Source organism: Chlamydotis macqueenii, chromosome 1 (genome assembly GCF_036417535.1).
Source record: "Chlamydotis macqueenii isolate bChlMac1 chromosome 1, bChlMac1.mat, whole genome shotgun sequence".
In the NCBI taxonomy this organism is placed as follows: Eukaryota; Metazoa; Chordata; class Aves; order Otidiformes; family Otididae; genus Chlamydotis; species Chlamydotis macqueenii.
This window is the reverse complement of record NC_141556.1, coordinates 67,015,330-67,037,700: the sequence shown is the minus strand read 5'-3', so window position 1 is coordinate 67,037,700 and position 22,371 is coordinate 67,015,330. Positions and strand designations below refer to the sequence as shown.

Sequence of the window (22,371 nt, the reverse complement as noted above, 5' to 3'; positions counted from 1 at the left end):
AGTGTGCACTTCATTACCTGGTAACGGAACAATAATTGCTCTTCAGTTATGCAAGATGCACCTCTAATTTGTAAGGGGTTTCTGAAGAGGTAATGACAGACGCTTAAAAAAATGAAATGTGAGAATATGAAACTTGTTATGTAAAAGACAGTGGTACCCATGGAGTAGTCTGCCAGCTGGGTCACAGTCTCAGCTGGTATAAAGAAACAATGCTGATGTTCTGTCTTGTGTATTCTTAAATACTGAACCTGGAGCCAAATTAATCATATTACTTTGTGCTTTAATCAGACTAAACCTCATAAGTGAAGCATCATCAGCGTAGGTCAACACCTGACATCCCTGCTTTCCTGAGAGCTTCCTGCGGACTCTAGGTAAGGGTACCAGCAATTCATCAGAAGGCATTTTTCTCCTCTGAAATTATACTTCCTGATTATAAAACATACTGAGTGTGAATAAAGATATCGATCTATATCTTTTCTTGTTTCTAAAACTAGATTCAACAGAAAACCTGCTAAGAACTATATTGTAAGGGACAACCTTGTGTTAAAAAGGATGATCTATCCAAATTTTCTCCATCCCCTTTTCTCCAACTTTACTCCTGTGAACAAGTGCTCAGTGCAGCATTTTGAAGACTGTGTGTTCACTCAGAGTCCTTTCAGACAAAATGTGAACTCCAAACTCTGAGAACTTGCGTTCGTTAAGGATTCCATGGCAATGCTCCCAAGATCAAGAGCAGCGCGCCATCCAAATGTCACCTGTGTGTACAGATGCAGTATTGAGTGCACCTCCTCATATGACTAATTTTCCAATTAAGACGGAAACACTGTTGTGCTAAAAACACAACAAGCACATGGGAAGATCTCATTCTTGCCCCATAGGGACTTATTATCAAAGATATGCTAATTTTACTCTAATCTACTTGTTTTTACTCAGGAAAGTATTGACTTTGACAACATGCAAATTTTGCGTTGCAAAAATTAACTGTGTTTTACTGTTTTGAAACAGTTTATGATGACATCCACAGGAAAAAAAAATTAAAAAGTTGTAAAAAACAAGACAAATTAAAATTGACAAATGCTTAGAAAGCTTGCTTTACCTACTCTAATCTCCATGCCATTGCAGAAATATTATTAGCAGGACCCAAGCCACCTAATCTGAGACTTGTTCGGATCTGAGTACTTAAACTGCATCATAACAGCAACTGCTGGGTAGGTGTACCCTGAGGAAGCCCAGCCTTTCAGTCTGTCTGAAAGAACAACAGAACTATCACAGACTGCAAAACTTTCAGCTAGAAGAGTCCTGTTTAATCCAGTGGAAAAAGGCATAATGAGATGCAGTGCTTGGAAGCTGAAATGAGATAAATCAGACTAGAAATAGGCACCAATTTTTAGCAGCAAGAATAGCATACTGCTGCAACCATTCACCTCAGGATACCTCAAATACCTCACCACATCAAGTCTCTTAACGTCAGAGCTGCGCTGCCGCCCTGATGGATGTGCGACACAGCTCAAAGAGAAATGCAGGCTTCACGTGGTAAATCTTAAATAAAGCTGTCTCTTGCATCATGCTCCAGCTCAGATTAAATGATCATAAATGGTCCCTCCTGACCTTAAAAACTTACCATGACACTCCTAGTAATGGTAAAAATGTCTGCAAGGAGTTGTAGCTCTGCACAGCCTCAAGAGATCGCAACTGCATGGAAGTTCTGCGCCAACAGCCTGTCCTACCCGTACAAACTGTCTGAGAGCCAGGGACAGAGCCAGGCTGGACAAGTGGCACCTGGGTGCCAAATTTAGTCCCTCACTCCTGGGCTGGCAGCAGCTGAAAGAACTGTAAAAAACTGGCATGTATCTTGATGAAGCAGCTTCCCCTCAAAACATCAGCTGCCTGACAGTGTCTGGAATGACAAAAAAAATTCTCTACTTTCCAAATAACTAAGCAATTTTAAAACAGTTAATGCTGGAAACACTCTCAAAAGATTAGCCGTGGCTCAACAAACTTTAAAGATGATCATTTTTAATTTAATTTAAAGTTGAACATCCTTGTGTAATCATGGCAGAGATGAAGGACTATCAGGGAATAATTTTGTTTTCGGATCAGTGATCTCAGAACATTGCCAAGGCACTGTGAAACACACTCCTTATTCACACCTCATAATTAACTGAGTGCTCTGTGGAGACAGGATGCTGCAATATTGAAGTCATCTTCGTTATTAGAAACCTGCTCATTTGGGCTGGGATGCCACTGGCGAGGGGGAAGTGGGGGGTGTCTCATTCGGTTCTGGCATTTCCAAACTCCCCAAAGAAGGTACCTTCAATCCATCAAAACAGTAGACTACCAAAGCCTAACAAAGGGCAGAGAAAGCATTTGGTCTACGACAAAAGCGTGGCTTGCGCAGAGAGAAAAACACCTCCCCGCTTCCCTAATGCCATCTGGAAGCGTTTCTCTTTTAGAGGCAATTAAAAGAAGAAAATACAGTTCTCTTAATTAATTCACATTGAAAGGTGCTTCGGATGGAGTCAAGAGGCCAAAACAGATCAAAGTAAATAATGCAACAAATAGTGACATGAAAGCCCTGGTATAGCAGCTATCATGGCTTCCACTGTCTAGATCTTCACATTTAGAAACAACAAATGCTGAAGCTTCTGGCTTGTAGGAAAGGGGAGGGAGGATAGGGGGTTCTATCTTTGCAGCAAATTTTAAGAGAGAAATTGTCCATTTACTGGCAAAAATAGGAAGACTTTTGCCAAAGTAGATCCGCTTAAGATTTGGGAAATCCTGGATTAAGTCTGTGGTTTATGTCATATTTTGTTTGTGAATTCAGGCAAATGCTCAGACCTTCCGCCCATTGGTTTAGGGAGGTAACGCGCCTCCCTGGCTGACAGAGCACAGACACTCGGATGGAGAGGACACGCTCACCCTGGGTCCTGGGCAGCTAAGACCCTTTGTGCTGTTACTACACCGCAGAGGAGAAGGGAAAACCGCTGAAGCTGAGAAAAAGCAACGAGAAGGACTCAGCCTCGTGAGCAAGCGCCTGGGGAAGCCCACGAACTTTGCCCAAGCCAGGTTACTTTGAGTTATTACTCATTCCAAAATAGCAGTTAAGAAAGGGAGGATAGATTTTAACCCCTGACTAGGTATCCAAGGCCCAGATACAGCAGCTACAGCGTTTGATGGCATCGTCTCCGGCTCCAAAATCAGCTAGGCCCATCTTAGCTTAGTGCAGTGTCTTGCTCCAGCTCTTCCCCTGTAACGGGGAACAGGCCAGGCAGTCGCAGGATGCTCTTCCACCAAACCCAGGGCCCAAAATGCAAAACACAGTAACAACAGATACTCAGATTTTCCACTCAGGTTTTTGCTGTACATCTCAATTACCTACACAGACTGCAGTCAGAACAAAAGAACAAATAATAAAGAAAAAAAAGGGTGGTGCCATAAATCAGCACTGAAAATGCAGCTTATGAATAGCAAGCATCCAGCACATTTAGAAATAAATGAAACAGAAAAAAAAAACAAGCAATAAAAATCCAAAGTGCCTCTGCATCTGGAGTGTGGCATGTTATTCCAAGATGCCTCCTTCCTCTGCCCAGTTTTCAAAGGATGTAACAGAGATCAAAGAGGTACAGGAAAGGGCAATAAGGCTCATCAGACACACAGAATGGCTTTTACATGAGGAGATACTCAACAGAACAGGGCTCTCCACCCTGGAAAAGGAGTACACATAAAGATCCTATAAAATTATGAAAGGCTTGGGGAAATGAACCAGAAAAATTACTCTCTACTTATTATCACACAAAGTCAAAGGGCCCAATGAACTCATCAGTTTTCAAGCAAAGGGAAAGATTTCTTCATACAGCCTGTAACTAAATCATAGAGCTCACTGCGATGTTGTCAAAGCTGGAGGAAAGAAGGGTTCTAACAAAGGGAATTAGGCAATTCCACAGAGGACAGGTCCATGGAGAGTCTTAAATACAGTGCTCCAGATACAGCATCCAGATCCATAGACTCTAAATCGCTGACTGGCACATGTTCAGCATGCATGGTGAAGAAAGACAACCATGTACTGGCCCCGTTTCCACTCTTTTCTTCTCTGTAAGCATTTAGTAATGACCACAGTCAAAAACCAGATACTAGAGCTAGCTGGACCATTGGTTTGATATGGTATTCCCACAATGTTCTGCTGTATATTGAATATACTGATATGAGTCCAAGAAACAAATCCTAATACAAAGTAAAATAATACTTTGTATTATTTTTTTTTTCTGAAGAAATACCATGCAAAAATTCCTATATTCATAGTCATGCATAGCACTAGACCAAACACATGAATAAATGTCTTCTGAGTAGAAAGTTATCCACCATCTCCAAAAATTTATACAGGCAATGAATGAAGGAATTTGGCTTTCCATATCAAGTAATTCCATGATGGAGATACCATTCAGGATCATAGGCAGAGTCATGATAGTGAATCCACAGTACATCAGCCAAGATCATCAAAAGCATATTGATCTCTAACAGACAGACTAGAAAGACTGACATTAGTAGCCATTTAGATCACAGACCAGGTGACAGCTTTATAAAGATGAAAACTCCTGATGCTTGTACCAAAAACATTTGTACTCTAAGCAATTCATCTTTTGAAATAAATGTGTGACATAATTAACAGTGGAGAGAACAGGGGAGAAGAGGGAGAACAACAACAACAAATGAACTGAGCTTGCTACCAAAATACAAAAAAAAAAAAAAAAAAATCTCTGCTTCAAACATTCACAGATAACTCACAGGCACAGCAGTGATACAAGCTGCTGTCATGAGATTAGGCAGAGATTACATAAATGCAATTAAATCAAGCAATGGCAAGATATTGCAAGAGAATCCAAGGCCATCATTTTACAGCAGCTTTGTCTCTGCAGAAATTCCGAACACAGTCTTACAAGAACGAGACGTGTAATGGTGTTGTATGATTGGACAAAACTGCATTTTATGGGAGGGAAGGAAAGGTAGTGTTCCCTCTCCCTTCCACCCCGACCGATAATTACTCTTTCCCTGAATTTTATTTTGAACAATCAATAAAGCCCTTGTCTCCATGGAAAACAGAGAAGAGAGAGTTTTTCTTTCCAATTTTTCTCTTCTAAAATGAACACCCAGCACGTTTATTGGCATCTTCCACAGATGAAAAGGAATTGCATTTTATTCCAGTTTTTGTACTGGTACAACCAAAATGCAACCAAAGTTAAGTTTCAAATCATACATTTTAGGCTAATATTTCCTTACTCTACAGTTGATTTGCAAAAACAAGGGATTCATAGGTTACAAAAGGAGAGATCTGAGCTGACTTTCAGCCCCAGCCTGAACAGAGGACCTACGGCAAACACACTGCCAACCAAAGCTTTAAACAGAGGAACAACTGCATCATCCATACAGCAACAGAATGAGACTTTAAGACAATCAAACCTAACTTTAAGAAAGGAGGTTTAAAAAAACGCAAAACAACAACGACAATAAATTGCAGTGGAAGATTTTCATTTAAGCCACTCTACAATCAGTTGTGGCAGGTAATGAGAATTCATAAGGCACAGCAGAGCATCGCCAGATGCTGGGAGACCTGTCAGACCTGGAAAGCAAACACTCGATATCAGCGTTCCAACAACCCAAGAGCAAACCTCATCTTTCAGGGCTCACTTCGGACAGTATCTGAATTTCAGCACGGATTATCTGGGAATGTGGAATACGTTTACAAGAGTCCCTTCTATGTTGCAGCTTCCTGGACATCCACATTCTGGAAATAATTGCTTAAAAGAATAGCAACAAAAAATCTGCATTTCAAAGATCTGCAGTGGGGAGAGACATGTGCATTCCAGCATTTCCAAGCCAAGTAGAGGATTAAGGTTTCTAATGCACTAGTTGGAAAAGAATATTGGGATAACTGAATTAGAAATGTGAAAGTGGATTTACTACTCCTCCTCTTTAGATTAAGTTGAAGATTAAGTCTCTAGTCAGGGAAGGATCTATTCATCTTGGAAAGCATACAGGGAGGATGGCAGAAGCATTAGACATGCCAGCAGATTCTGTCTTTTGAAACCAAATATTAAATCTCAACAGCTACTTCATATTACAAAAAAAAAAAAAAAAAAAAAAAAAATCAAAGTAACACACATCACACAACTGGAACCACTCACCTACAGCCATATTTGATGAGACTGGTGTCCTCACGTTTTTGAGCAAATGATTGCTTGTATTAGCCTGTAAAAACCTAAGGCCACATACCTTAGTCCTGAGAGTCAGCTGTCCTTCACTTAATACATGCTGTGATTACTCTCTGTGATTGTGTTCACACAGGAGACATGGACCAGCTCAGAAAGCATCAGTCATTAATGAGGTAGGTAGTTACAGCTGAATCCTTCACAGCCTAAAAGTTTCCGCTAGACATCTAAAAATGTGCCTGGAAGTCAAAGATGTAAGAGAGAAACTGTTCAATCAGATTAGCTCCTGAAAAATACTAACAATAATCTTGAGCATCATTTACCTTCAAGTGTTGTGGTTTACTTTTATTTCCTGGGTTCTATGTCAAACTAACCCAGATTTACTGCAAGAAAAAATGACCTGGCAAGCCATTAAGGTTTTTCTGTTTCTCAGCCGCTGTTAATTCCTTGACACTGGTTTACAAGGCTTTCAGAAAAAGCCAATGAACATGGGGACGCCGCTATTTCAAACGCTGGTTTAATGAGACTGCCATGAACTCTGAATAGAAAGGCAGTCCTGTGAAGTACAGGGAACGAACCGAGTCTCCTGTGAGTCAGCTCTGGGACATAGAGACTGCACCTACAAATTGAGGATTTCCAATTAGCAACACAGGGAACAGAAGAGGCCGACGTACAATGAAGTGACTGCAACTGCAGGCTTAAATGCAACTCCCGTTAATGAGAGAAAAAAAAACCCATGCCCTCTGCACATGAATGAATAAGCCATCATCATCTTTCAGAAGATGGGAAAAAAAAAAAAACAAAACAAAAACAGCCGTTAACTTTTCCTCCTGATTCTGTTTTGCACAGTGTGGTTCTTTGTCCCAGGCACAGTTTCCAGTTATGAATTCACCAAAAATGGATTTTCATGGACAAAACAAAAGTCTAAAGGATCTTTAAAAGACTAAAAAGTCTTCCCTTAGAAAATTTAAAAAAAAAAAAAAATAGCTGAAACATGTTAAGACCTCATCAACTAAGAAAAATAACGTCAGACTCAGTCTTGCCCCTTTTTTCCAACATTTAATGTACACGAAGCCAAACTAAAGTTTATTTGCTGCTTACTGAAATAAACAGGGCCTCTTGAATACTGTCACATATTAATAGTTCAGGGGATATTATTTACTTTTCACGTCCTTCTCAGAAGGGTTTGAAAAGAGAGAGAGAGGTGTTTTCTTCATACTGCAAGACAAAAACCACTATCCAGAATAGCAGCTAAAATGATCCAACGAAGGAAGCAAAATCTAAAACCAAGCCTCTTCTATTCAATCAAGCGTGTACACAAGTGCCTGCTTTTCCACACGCAAATAAGCCAAGAGTGCAAGCAACCATGGCCCTGCGCCACACCCAGCACCCCAGCAGAGCAGGTCCTGGCTTCTGCCTGGCTTTCCACACAGGCAGCAAGCACAGGGAAACCTCCCGAGTTTGATACAGGACGGAGGACATCCGAAACACCAAAGCTGGAGAAAAGAGATCAAAAAGAAACCAGTCTTTGCAGCCCTCAGAGCAGAAACCCAGGCAGAGGGGAGGGGGAGATAAGCAAAGAAGCAGCAAGTGCTGGTAGCTGGAAAACCCCGGAGGGACCTTGCCCTCTAGCTGGGCAAAGCTCCCACAGCAGGAGACTCAACCTGGGAGACAGGAGGAGTGGGGAGCACATGGAGGATGCGATACCCAATACAAGAACATCACTGGGGGCCCTTGAATTGTCTGGGCAAAGACTTTGGGGCTAGGAGTATAGGAGGGGCCCTGGGAGGCAGTTTATCACAGTAGCTTCTGAGGAAACCAACAAGATCCAAAAGGTAAAGCCTGAGGAGCAAAGATTGGAAGCAGTTAAATAACTAAGGAGAAGCAAGCAAGGGAAGAGATGAGGACAGGCTGGAGTAGACAAGGTAGGACAACAAACTGGGGAGAGAGGCAAAAAGGGGCTGCCAGAAGGAGCTGCACATGCTGGGGTTTATTCCTCCCTGAGTCTGGAAGGGAACATCATGTCATTGTGCCTCCTCTGTCAGCAAAAATCTAAAGGGAAGAGCCCCCCATCTCTTAATATTGACTCCTATAGAGCACAGTCTACTGCTGCCACCAGCTAGTCTGCTTGCTCAAGCGACAGATGTCGATGAGGTGGATCCAAAGGTTTCAGTCCAACTGTTCACACCCACGTGGCTCCCCACTGCAAAATTTCTGGCTATTCACTTTACTCGTTTTGAAAAGCAAGGAAATTACACATCCAGAAACTATGCCAAAAGTACTTTAAAAGATTACAGACTGAAGCAACAAACTGCCAGGAAATACCGGCACTTGGTAGTTTGTACACAGAGAAACTATCGAGAAGTTGTTAATCTTTTTAGAGTAGGACTTGAATAACATGAAATAAATAGGGCATGAGGCCATGCTCTGGACAAGGAAGGAAAAAAAAAAATTGAATAGTTGCTCATTAAGTGAGCACCATCCATTCTGGGCAATGAATGGAGCAAGGATCATGCAGAAAAAAAAAAAATGGTATGTGATAGTGTAATTAAAGACTGTCATAATATAAACGCATAACAGGGCCAAAATTAAATCAGGCCTTTCTTACCTGGTAAGTGCATAATTTTGCAGCCTAATGATGTCTAAACATGGTTTTTTTGTGTGTGTGCATGCAACATGAGTCATCACCATACCAAAGCAGTGCTGTTTTTAAATAAACTTTAGTTAGCAAGCAATGAGTTCCATTACTTGTATTGAAATAGCACTTGCAGATTTCAAAGATTAAGACACATAATGCCACAAGTATGCATAAAAGAGAGTCCTTGGCTTTTCTGGAAGGAGTCTTAAAACAACCACCGCATAGCACCAACAGAGGTGGAAAAGAAGTATGTGTTACGGTGCCTCATCTTCCAGCACACGCCATGGGAACAGAGAGATGTAGTTATTTTCCCAAGATTACACAAGGTTTCTCTGGAAGACAGTCACAGGACAGAGCATGTAAATCCTTGGCTGAATCCAAGGCCTGGGGGCACCCACCTCTCCCATGTTTCTGGACTCTAGCAGTGTATTCTGGTGGCCTCACCTACCATCTGGGCATGACAATAAATACAATCACTGACTGCAGGCAAAGGAGAAGATTCACGTATTATTGCTAGTGAACATTTCCTAAAAAGATAGGACATGGACACAACAGTAGCTAGGGCTATTGCTCAGACTCACAATGGAACAAGGATCCAAAGAACTGAGTTTAGAGAAGAGTAAACCACAGGCCAAATCCACCCCTGCAATACACCTCCCCAGAGGGGGCCAAACTTCATTCGTACCTTAAGCTTACTAAGTGGCAAGAATGGCAGAGCTTTAGCAAGCCTGTTACAATTTTTAAAAGCTTGCCACACCATAGAAGAAGCATCCCACAGCTAGCAGGATAACATTTATCTAATCTGCCATCTTTCAGCACGCACTGTGCCTTCCTAGGCCTTGGGACTCAGGGTCCTACTTGCCTTTTGGGGTGAAATTGTGTTGTCCTATTCTCAGTTCAATTTTAAACATCATTTCCCCAAAAAATCAGCCTACGACCAGTGATGGACAATTCAGCACCTCCTTTTCTCTCCTTTCACACGTAGGCAATCCAACACCAGCCTTTACTCACAGCATCACAGACTAGGAGCCTGTTCCTTTATTTTCAAGACCTCACAACCCTCAGGAGATCACCGGTGAGAGAGGAAAGCTTGCAGTGCTTTTTACTGCTGTGCTTTGTCTGTGAACACAACTGCCACTGACCTCCAAGGTGTCTGAGTGCAACTAAGAACAACTACTAAGGTTTAAGAAAGTTGTACCAAATCTAACAGAGAGTGTCTTCCTCACACTTCTACAACTCAGGCAGTTTCACATTCTGAGCCACATCTTCGTATAAAATTCCCTCTAACAAATTCAAGAAAAGGTAAAGTGGGCACACGTGAAATCCCATATCTGGGAAAGCGGTCGCGCTATTCTGCCTATATTGATCATGAACCCAGGAAGTAGCGTCACACTGTGTGGCAAGGGGAAGCATTAGAAATGCAGCTGAGACTTCTGCTATACTGTCAAAAGTCATTAAAAAGAAAAAATCATTTCTACACAAAAACTGGAAATAGAAGCACCCAGTGAGAAAAAGTAAAATTAACACCAAGCAATCGCTATGCAGTCACATGTTACGTGTGACGATGCTTTTTCCCCACTCCCTCTGCTCTTCCTTCATGCTGGAGAACAGCATCTGTTTCAGCTCAAACACTGACCACGCGTGCTGCGCAGGGACTCAAGGAAGACACATTATGACCTCAACATACTTCTCATAGTATATCAGTCTTGGGGTTAGCACAGCCATCCCTGGAATGCACCACGTTCTGCAAAGCATTTCCATTTTCCTTCCCCTGCTACTGCAAAAGGAAACAACATTGCTGCTGGTTTAGTCATCAGATCACATTTATCCCTGCTATAGCCTTAAGGATTTCATTGAATTTTGGATCAATGGCATTTTGTGCCTGGATCCCAAAGTGCTAACAAGTAGTGAGCTCCCTCACTCACTTTTGCACATACACAGAGATTTAGAGTGACACCATTGGGCATAGCTCCAAGTACACCTGCTTCTTCTCTCATTAGGTCGCTTGGGGAAAAAAAAAAAAAAAACAAAAAAAAACCAAACACTAAACACCCACCAAAAAATAAACTAATGCAAAGGTTCACGTACATGGAAAATGGCAGCATTAAACACTATTGTCAATTCTAAGAGAAGAGTCTCACTAGCTAAATAGTCAGATGCAATAAAAATCAGTTTCTAGGTCACCAAAGAGAAACAGAGATTTCACTTTCAAAAGCATGCAAGCTGTTGAGGAATCTTGTTTTTCAAGAATGCCTGAAGCTTAAGACTGTGGCCTTACCAGGCTCATTTACAAAGCTCAAAACTATCAGGGTGACTAGGTAGTACGAGGTGGAGGTCACGGGCTGGAGAGCATTTAGCAATGCTGAGTGTTAAGGCACGTATGACGTAACACAACTACAACTCTATGTGGCCTTGGAATTAAAAAAAAATAAAAGTCAAAAAATAGATCTCAGTTTTCGTGGGTTCAACAAATCAAGAAAAAGAGAATGAGTGACAATAACTACAGACACAACTTGCACAAGGAACTGTGACAACTTGTTCTTTTATGTGTTCTTGTTAACACGCCCACGGATCTAACAGAGCATCGCTGTGGTGAGCAATGAGGTGTTGGCCCTGATACAGCTTTTAACAGGACACATGTACATATACTGCACCATCACAGTGAAAGCTCTGAAGCTCTGGCCTTATCCCAAACAGAAGTACAAGCCTGACAGGAAAGTTCCTGTCTGCCCTTCTCTATCTGTGTCATACGGGAGGGCACATACGGTCACAAGCCTCTTTTAGGTCTTAAAACTCAGGGAGATGGATTAAACTCATAAGAGATCCTAGTTACTTCGTTTCAGTAGTATACGCCAGCATCCTCCAAAATTGCAATAAACTGCGGTGATTAAACTTACAGTGTCATCCCAGCTAACTCATTCTTTACTCCTGAAGGCATCCAGTACTGCAACGCGCGCATTCAGATAGCTGAAGATAAGAGCAAGTGACAACGAAGAACAGAAATTTCTACAGCAAGAATTTACATAACTAGCTTCAGTTACTGCTAATTAGAGTGATTCCCTTAACTCCTCCATTATTACTTTTTCTTGCATTTTTCAGTTAGCTCTAATAGCAAGATACATAATAAGTTATTATTAAATAGAAACCTAATTGATCACATTACAAGTAGTTTAAAGTACAGATTAAGCAGTGCACAACTATTATTCTAATGAAGACCTTACAACTAGCAACCGGGTGCACTAGACAAGGTACCCGAAGCTACTTCCCTGTGTCCAATGTGCCCTCCAACTTCGGGGTTTTTGAAATATATAAAATCTTTTCCCCTCCCTTTTGCCATGGAAGAGACCTACACAAGTCAGAGAAACATTGATTACAGAGGAGAAATTGTGTAATTATTTTTCTGTATTTGACAGCAACTTCAATTTTTTTCCCTCTATCTTTTTTTCAATCACAGCAAGGATTTACTGGTTGTTTTTTTTAAGAGATGGATTGTATTTTAATAGAGCAATTGCATTGAATGCTTCCTACTTCATATCATATAACGTGCTAACAGCACGAAAGAAAGACTGTGTACAGAAAGTACTTCGACTATTTTAATCTGTCCCATGAGAGGAGTCAGCAAATAAAAGTAAGGAGAAGACTGCAGTCATACGATCAGGTAGTGGTCCCCAGACTTCCACATGGCACGGACAGTCAGTGAGCTGCAATGCATTTAATCTTGCTGTTCATGCTACTGCAAGCACACTCCATGTGGCTGAGAATTGAGAAGATTTCTTGAATCTCTACAAGTGCTGTGTAGCAGTACATTTATTTTTTACAGTGACTAGCAAACATTGACATGCAGGCACTGGTCAAATTGCCCAGGCTCTATGAGGCTGTCATTCCATGCCACAATAAGTTAACCAGCCTCATCCTGCCTTCAGAGGAAACAGGAATTCAGAGCAAGGGAAAAACTGGCAAAGAAGGTTGCCAACAGTGTTTTAGAGCAGTTTTTTTTCAAAGCAGCATCCATTAACCCATCCCAGGCTTTCTCCCAAGGCTCTCAGACACAACTCTCACACAGATGTGTGGCAGCAGGCTTCCGTCTCAGCCAGGAGGACCACACCAGCTCTGCTCTGGGTATCCCACAACAAACCACCACGCAACAGGTTACTGCAAGTGTGTTGCACACAGTCACTTGAAAAGCTGAGCAGCTTACACCATGAGAGTGCTTTTTTAAAAAGAGAGCAGCTACGTACATGCAGAGCTTGATTTGCCATGTGCAGAAATCCTTTACAATATTTGAAGAGGCAGCTGCCAAAAAGCAAATGCCAGTTGGCAGCGCAGACAAGTTCCCTCTGAAGCCGTCCCACGTGCACGATCTCTTCAACACAACTTCTGCAACCTCTCCTGAAGAGGCTGGAAAACCAGAGGCTTTCCCCTTGGTGTAAGAAAGGGATGTTCCCAAAAGTGGAGGCAGAGGGAGGATGTCTGGAAAAAGTGCAAAGCAAAGGAGGGAGGAAAGAAACAGGGGAAAAAGAAACAAGGAATAAGAAGGTGGAGCAAGACAGGAGACTTTTTTTTTATATTGATACTCTCCACCATAGTATCTGTCAGGGAAAATGGAAACAAATACAAGTGTTGAAGAGAACAAAAGCACTGAGAAATGTGGAGAAAGCAAAGGCCAGGAATAGCAGCTGCACTGGCATCATGCTCACGTCACTCCTCCCCACCAGGTCCTACACTGTAGAGGCAAGATGTTAAACGAGCCTTTTGGACAGCCCATTCTGGCCTGGCATATCAGAAGGAACTACAGTCATCCGTGCTTTCTAATTGTGCTACTCATTTGGGGATACAGGAGAAGAAATAAATTCAAACAGATACAACTTTAGAAGTCATTCCTAACGGCCAGAAGAACCTCTGTACCAGAACTGCTAGCACGTATCCCCTCTGAAAAGCCTTGACTTCCTTACCATTCTTGTGTCAGTTTCCCACGTGGAGAGGCAACACAACAAAACTCACTTCCCTCCTTCCTAAAAACCAGAAACCCAACCATCTCCAAGTAAGACCAGTCAGACAAATCACCTGCAGGGCAGAAGCCCTCAAGTGGGTCAAACCATTAAACTACAGGCAGAGGAAAGAGACTCTGTGATCTGAGAAGTTATAGATCTCATCTAACGCCTATCTGCCATCAATACTGATGCAGCAAGAAGACCATTTAAAAAAGAAAACTAAAAAACCAAAACACAGCTCCTCCTAAACTGGTTAATGAGGGGTGTTACGTAGGAATAAATCACTCGTTTCCTAGGTTTCAAGAGTGCTGCATGGGGCCCATTCAGGTGCCAGCTGTTAAACGATCAGAGAACTGGAGCAGGTAATTCCTGATCTACTTAAGGAGCACAACATTTTCTTCAAGAAGAAAGTTGTGTGGGGCAATTCATTATTACAGCTCTCCAAAAGAAATCATACTGTGAGTGTTTTGTAGTTAAAACCAAAAGTCAGCAACAAAGGGCAAGCTGGGCAAGGGCTACCAGGGAGATCATGCAAAGGTCAAGGTTAAAAGAAAAAAACTCCACACTCTGCCACACAAGTCTTTGGGGTGGCTGCTGATTCACATCCCCTTAAACAGTCTTACTAACTCAGAGCTGTTCCACGGGACTAAGAGCACCAAGCACTGGTCTTGTGCCAGAGCATGACCCTGAGTTTTGGGAAAGGCCTTCCTTCCCCAGTGAGGTGCCCAATGAACATGTAGAGAGCTGCTGGACGCGACCGGTGAAAATCCTTCTGTTACTGCCTGAGCCCAGCTCTTACCGCGATGTGCACATTCTTAGGCAGAACGCAGAAGTGGGCATCACCTCTGCTTTCATATGTATACGTAAATATGCATACATGCACACATCTACATGTATGTATACCCATGTGCAGAAATTATACCTACAAATGTGTAGATATAGACATACAGCAATATCCCATAGTACGCTGCTCGCACCGCACTCACCTGACTTCAGGCATTACTGTATACACGCGCGTATTCTCCCTCTTCACATTCAAACTAGCATTACGGTTTTGGCTTTTTCCATGGAGAAGCTCGGAAGGAGAGCATTGCCTACCAATATCATATTAGGATAGAAAGTCTCAGGACATGGACAGTCCTCAGATATTCTCCTCTTCCTAAGCAGAAGAAATGTACTTTTTGATTCCCTCCTCTTTCTTCCCTTAACCCTCCTTCCACCTTCTCCTCAATTCCTTCTTCAGTAGCATAAGAAAAATTAGAGCACATTTCAGGATAAAAATAGCTAAAACAAAGTGAAAGACTTGACATTTTAAGGTAGGATCAGCTGCAAACTAAACCACAACGGAGCGGCAGGTGGCCAGCAATACCTCCGAATGGCCCACATGGCTTTGCTGGGCACGGAAAGGCCACCGCTCCGCTTGTCCTCAGGTGACGCTGGGTGGCAGGAGCTCCAGGTGCCCCGGTGAGCGAAGCGATGCTTCCCATTCTCCCGGCCGGCTGGAGGGACCTGCAGCGAGGCGGAGGGAGAAGCTGCGGGTGGACGGGCAGGTCTCTGGTTGATCCTTCCATTTCTCCTTATTACACATGCAAAGAAAAGAGGCCAAAAAAAAAGGGGAAAGAAAAGGATTTAAGGATTTCTATTTTTCACGTTTACTTATCAAAAGGTTAAACATTATGAAAACAGCACAGCATGATATCTAACTACAACAAACAACATTTTATTCAATCCAAAATACAAAGTCTTTGTGTACTGGGAGGACAGGATTTATTAGTTCCTAACTAGATCTAGAGGAAGACACCCAACAGCAACAGAAGATGAGCACTCTCAAATCAAGCTGTTCTCTGGACCTCTGGTAAGACGGGAAGCACTGTGAAGAAGAACATGGTGCCATTCCTGATTTTTTTCTTCAGAAAATAACTGATGTTCTGTCTCATTTAAACAGAAAAATAAGTCTGTACGGGTTGGAGGAAGGAGCAGGAGGATATGAGTTTCAGCAGCATGTAGAAGGCTGCTGGTTTTCTGGTGCCCCTGAAAAAGTCTAATACAGCTATACAACCCTGAGCACCACAAAAGGACAGAAAAGTGCAGAATACATGCAACCAGAGCAAAGATGAAAATGCAGCAAATCTGTTCTACAGAGCTTCATTCCTGCAAGCTAAATAACTGTCACATCTGGGCAACTGGATGCCACTGAAGCAAAGAAATAACCTGAAGAGGCCACTGGAATGTGAACCTACAAGAAGCGGGGGAATTGAGGGGAGGGGGGAGGAGGGGGGCACAGGTCCTCCTCTGATTAATTAACATGGTGTTACTTTTAGCCAGGCAGCTCCGGGAACACACCTGGCAGACTGTAAATGCAAGTGTTAACAAGCGTGCCACCTGTCAGTCCCCAGAAAACTCCTCGCTGGATGCTTGCCCACCAGTTACACCGTTACAAATTACTTAGCCCATCAAAATAGGAGAAATCCTCTACCAATCCATCGTACCTGCCTTCTGACTGCTACGGCTGCTAGAGGGGCCAGAGGGAGGGCAGGTGGGCCAGAAACACAGTCCATCCCCCATTAGGACCTAGAGGAAACGTTGAAGCAGAAGGGAAGCCAGGATGCTCTTGAAAAAGGTGAGTCCCTCTTCTCCTCCCTGCATTTTCTGCTGTCGCATTGTGCCAGCTCTGGCATTTCCCAAACCCTTCTGGGATCAGATTTAACTCATTACCACAGAAACAGGAATTCAGTGTCCTTTTTTTATAACCTAGATACACTAGCTCACACAGGGGCGTGACAGGCTCCAGAGCCTGTGGGGTGGCACCAGTGGGAAAACAAGAAGTGATGGCAGGAGCGAGACCTTCCATTCTCAGTGGCAGTAAGCTTTTACGTTCACTTGTTAGATCTGCACCAGGTATGGTTTGGGAGAGAAACGGATGAAAAACAGCTTCTATCAAACAGAAGACTTCCCGCTTTTAATGGAAACACAGAATAGCATAGATATTTGTGACACTAAGTGGGTGAGGGATACAAACTTCAAAGTATTTGATTTTTCTCCAGTGACTGCTCAGAGCTGCTAATTATTCTAATCATTCCAGAACTGGCTGGATATTTTCCCTCTCTTTCCATTCTGTAAGGACAGAAAGGATCAAACCTCATTTTACCGCTAAACATCGTAAGATATTTCTACAACCATGACATTGTGACTGAATAATCAAGCAGACACTGCGAATGGAAGGAGTTAAGCCAGAGAAATTTTAAAACATTGGCGCTTCAGTCAGAACTCCCACGGAAAAAATAAATGTTAGTCTTGCCAGAGTGAACTGAGTATTTTAGAGATCAGCTCTTCACATCTGGTCTATCTACCCAGCAAAAACTATTAGGCAGCAATAGACTAACAAAAAAAAAACCCAAAAAACCAGAATGAAACCTTGATGCCCTTCAAATTTGTCAAGTGTGTGCCATCTAATTCAGCACGGCAAGTCCATCTCCCACAGTGCTGTATATAATAGTATATATTTTGCACACACAGGTGGCAACATTTGAAAAACATGGCAAGCATAGCAAGTTACTTACAGTTTGAGTCCATTGCGGGAGAGGGAAAAGAAGTCATAAACCAAGCACACACCAAACACAGTGACTCCAGTTTCTTTCACCAGCATTGCACACGTCCCAAGAAATAAACTAAGCAGCAAAAAGAATGGGGAGGCAGTGGGAGGGAAATGTTCCCCAACATAAAGCTGATCCACACTCCTGAAAAACAGATTTGACATAAATATTTTAACTCCTCTGTTATTTTAATGTTTTCTGCATTCACACAAATATTGAGACACTTTTCCTTAATTTCTTAAGATGCTGGTAATAAGAGACATGAACAATCTACACTGTTTGCTGATAAATGAGGAAAGGTTTAGACACAAGACTGGAAGGGAAAATGCAAAAATTGAGAGATGCACCAAGAATTTTAGCAGAGGAGGGAAAAAAGACAAGCAGAAAGATAAAGTGGACTTGAAACAGGCAGAGGAAGGCAGAGCAAGTACAAAGACAGAAAGGGCAGAAAAACACCTGTTTTCCATCATCTAGAACACACATGCTTAATTCTTGTTATGTGACAAAATGCACTACGCAAGCAAAAATTCCTCCATCCCACCCACGCTCCCCTGGATCAAAGATGTGCCCTAATCATTAATAAACTGGGCAGCAAGCCTGTATGAGAGGGAAGAAGGTAAGAACCAAAATCAAACAAGTCGATTCCTGCAGGGTCACTACCAGTTTTACACTTCTGAAACCTTCTGATGAAAACAGGGGAAGAGACCCCACCTGAGTAAATCTATTTCTTGATCTATACTTGCTCAGTCACAGCTTTAGGATACAGATCGGCAAACATGGTGCCAAGTTTCCATCTGAAAAGGATGACTTATGGTCTAGACGCAATCCTTAACTCTCCCAGACTGGGTATTTCAGAGACTCACAGTCACAGCATTTATTTCAAAGGCAGGCACGTGTCTGTTCTTCATTCTACATTCAGACAATTTGCCTTCCGTCGAAAACAAGAAATGTTTTTTAGCTAAAAATTATCATTTTTAGCTAAAGGTCTGCAAGCCCTCCTCTGGTGTATGGTCAGCTGTAATGTCAATGGAAGAGGAAATCTTAAATGTTGAGCTCTCTTTTTATGTTTATTTGTTCTTAAAAGCATCACTTATTTGGCACCGCAGGCTGGAAGCAGGGGCCAGGGCACTTAGACACAGCAGGGCTGGTGGAAGTACCTCTACCAACAACAACCAAAAAGTGACAAGTTTCCCCTTTGTCTCCTCCTCAGACTAGAGCATCTCATCACATTATCACAACCGACAGCTCAGATCCATACCTATTATAGGAGAGAAAAGCCAACAGAAAGAGTAGACAGGCTAGGACATCCGCTCTGCCTACTATACCTGTTACCTAAAAGGAAGAGAGACACACAGGTGTAAAAGCACGTATATTAAAAGGCATGCATATTCAGTGACTGCTTCAACTGCTGCTATTATAAGCTTTTTATCTTTCAGTGTTATCCTCCCTCAACGTACTGAAATGTTACTTGGTTAGTGGAGGATATGCTCAGTTTTGTCTGCTGCATTTCTCGCTTGGCAAAACAAAGAAGAAAGCCAACAGTTAAGTCATTCTTCATTTTCTTATTAAAATATTAATAAAGTTACATAGAGAAATGCCAGCTTTAGAGATCTGGTTTCATTTTGTATAATAAGGCTCAAATAAGAAACACATCCAACTCCCAGAACTGAGATTTGTTAAAGAAAGAGACTAATGAAAGAGCAGCTCTTTGGAGAAGACTTATTATACAGGAATGAGTTAACAATTAATATCTGAATAAACTTTATCACTAAAAAGTGATAGAGTGGTATGTAATTTATTCTCTTTCTGAATAATCTCAGTTTATCAGAGTTTTTTCTACGTATTAATTAACCAAATCTTTTTATAAGAAAAGGAATAATGAAGAAGAATGTATAAAAACGCTTTTTACAAACTATTTCAATATTCCATTTCATGAAGATCTAAAAATTGCCCATAAAGCAAATAAAAGGCCCTTTGAAATTTCGCCTCTTCTGAGACTACATAATTAAGCTATATTCAGCACTCTGGCATTTATTTTAACCTTTTTAAGTTCTGATCCAGACAAAAATAAATTCAAAGAGTGCCTCTTCTAAAACCTCCCTTATAATACAAAGCTCTATTATCAGAAGGAGCCTAGCTGATTAGTTCACATGAGACAGCGCAGGGAGTAACTGTAAAGCTTGTGGTTTTTTGTTATTAAGGTAATCTCTCCTCAAAAGTTCTCAGCCATGGCAGCCGTTTCCCTCCTCATTTACAAAGGCTCCTAAGGCGAGCGTGAGATGTCAATGGTTATTGCAGCTAACGAGTGCGATTCTTTCTTTGAGTACGGATAGCTAGGCACTGCATTTCCTCCTCAAAGACAGCAAGACTCATTTTATCTACAGAAGTACGCTAGCAGACTGCAATTTTAGCATGACTATGTTTTTAAATGTCTCCTTATAACAAACAGAAAAATGTCCAATATGAGCTGTTGCTCTGTAAACTTACCGTAACATTTATTAAGCTAACAAGTTTTTTTTCTGAAGGTGATACGCCTAGCTTTTAACTGACATCAATATAAATTAATCCATGGGTCACATCACCTCTATCTGAGGGATCTCATCCAGAATACACACTAATGCTCCCTTCACTTTTTCTGCCTTAAATTGATGACTATCAGAGATGACTGAAGGCATGCAACAATGTTCCAGCAGGAGAGCGCGGCCCCACCGAGGTCTTTGGTTTCAGAAGCCTTGACATTTTCATCAGCTGAATGACCACCCATTTATTCCCAGCATTGCTGATTAGGACTGTCAATTAGAATTTAGTGCCAGAGCAGAAAGACGGCAAGTATCAATACTTTTTTTTTCTCAATGACTCCTGCAAATTATTTTAAATATTGTAAGTTCTCACCTTTGCTCCTCCACAGCAAAAGTCACAAGTACCATATTCTGTATGACTCAGAGGTTTCTTTAAAAAAAAATAAATTTAAAGTATGCATTTATTTTTAGCTTCTGTGTCACCCTTTTTTTTGTGTGTGTGTCACATACTTACAGCCTCAGTGTGAATGGGATGCACAGCAAAGAACAACGCCGTGACAAAAGCAAGTCGACAGTCCTTGAACACAGCTTTGTCACAAGTGTACATCAGCACGAGAGTCACGAGACAGTGTAAAATTACATTCACCGCGTGGAAATAGAAGGGGTTCATACCAGCCAGCAATATGTTTAACCTGTAAGAAAACAAAACAGAACGGTAACTGGACTGGAGAGGTCTTGTAATAGCAGGACATCTTTCAAGTACTGTAAACCATGCTTTTTGCCTGATTTGCAGTCTTCTAACCAAAGCGCTATTAAGCTAATTAGTGAAAATCGCTCTGAACTTCAGTTTTATCTGATTAAAGAGAAACCGCTTCCCCAGTTTTTAAAATACGTGGTTGGATTTGGCAACCTTCTCGACACCGAGATGAGAGAGGCTTGTGCCTTCCCGGTAAAGTTTACTGCAACAAGACGATGTCTGCGCTTCCTTAGCGGCAAATAACACGGGCCACCATCAGAAGCACCGCACTTGCCCCATTTCCCTGTTGGCACCTTCTGCAGTTGTCTCAGCCACGCGGCAGCTTTACAATACGGGTCATTATTTTCCACTATGGAGTAGATGCTTTCACTTGGAAACAGCCAAGACAAGGACTCGGTAAGGCGCGGGAGCATCTGCTTGGCAAGTTTATTCTCATTTAACTTTGAAAATACTTTCATATGCTGAACGTTAAGCATTTATTTAAATGCCTTACTGACATCAGGACTACACCGAGAAGCTGGTCTAACAGTTAGCATCATTTTTATAAGGACATTGACGGTAAAGCAAAGTTAGCTAACATCACCCTGGACTCAATGAGACAATTAGGGTTCATTATTTGTGTGGATCATAAAAATATATATATTTATATATATATGTCATAACAGGCTGTTATGACATTTGTTTGACAGTGTGTATTAACACATTTTTCTGGACACTGGTTTTTACAGCCAGCTTGCTTAACAGCTGCTGACAAGCTTTACTTTACATGCCGTTGAAGATAACTCAATTCCCTTTAGAATTAACTGCATCTGTACATTTGGACAAATATATACACACATACATATACATGGCGTCTCTGACCAGGGAAGACTCCATATATGAACAAGGAATTTGGAAGCACTAATGTGAAAGGATATTAAAAAAAAAAAAACAAAACCTCAACAGAAAAAAAAAAAAAACAAACCAGAAAGACACCCAGGGAAAAAAAGACACAGTCTAAATATTTAGCATGTAGCTGTAAACATGCTAAAGGGTCAATAATCCTTCCTGTTGTTACTAACAGACTCCAGGTCTCCCAAGACAGACACGATGCAACAGCAAAGCCACTGAGCTGTTGCTCCTGTGCAAACACCTTAGGTTTTCTGTAAGACAGAGGAGGTATGGCGTGCCTGTGAGGGCCAGACAACATATGCTTTTTATAAATACTCTCTACATTCCTTACTCGTAAGCAACAGAGTGCTATCTGTCCCGGGCTGCGTTTTCCAGGCCAGTCTAACTTTACCAGACCAGGCGTCTCACTTGTGCATTTCTGCTCTGCTGCCGCTGGAGTGTTCATGGAGGTAATAGCTGAAACCCAGAGAGTTTGGGAAAATTGAGATTTTAGCATGACTTAACCTTTCCCTTTGAAGTATGGGTTGATGCAGCGATATTTGGACAAGGCATCGGTCTGTGTGATTCAAGAATACATGAAGAGTTGGGGCTTTTTCTTTTTTTTTCTCCCTTTCTCCTGCAAGCCACTTCAGGACAGCAGCATACATCACTTTCCCTCATTTCTCCCACCACAGAATGACAAACCACAGCAAATGGCAGTAACAGACAACCAGCCAGAGCTTCAGCTGTAAATACGCTGCGGCAGCCGGAACCCCCAGGCCTAAATCTTGCTTTCAGCG

At 41.9% G+C, this 22,371-nt stretch overlaps 1 protein-coding gene across 1 annotated transcript in view; it reads right to left on the bottom strand.

Moving 5' to 3' along the window:
- TMTC1 (transmembrane O-mannosyltransferase targeting cadherins 1) overlaps window positions 1-22,371 on the bottom strand; it is a 150,728-nt gene that overhangs the window by 116,504 nt on the left and 11,853 nt on the right. The window contains exons 2-5 of the mRNA XM_086755234.1: window positions 20,459-20,636; window positions 18,684-18,757; window positions 17,393-17,569; window positions 15,202-15,408 (exon numbers count right to left, since the gene is read on the bottom strand). Of these exons, the coding sequence (XP_086611360.1) occupies window positions 15,202-15,408; window positions 17,393-17,569; window positions 18,684-18,757; window positions 20,459-20,636 (636 nt within the window). The remainder of the gene's footprint in view (window positions 1-15,201; window positions 15,409-17,392; window positions 17,570-18,683; window positions 18,758-20,458; window positions 20,637-22,371) is intronic.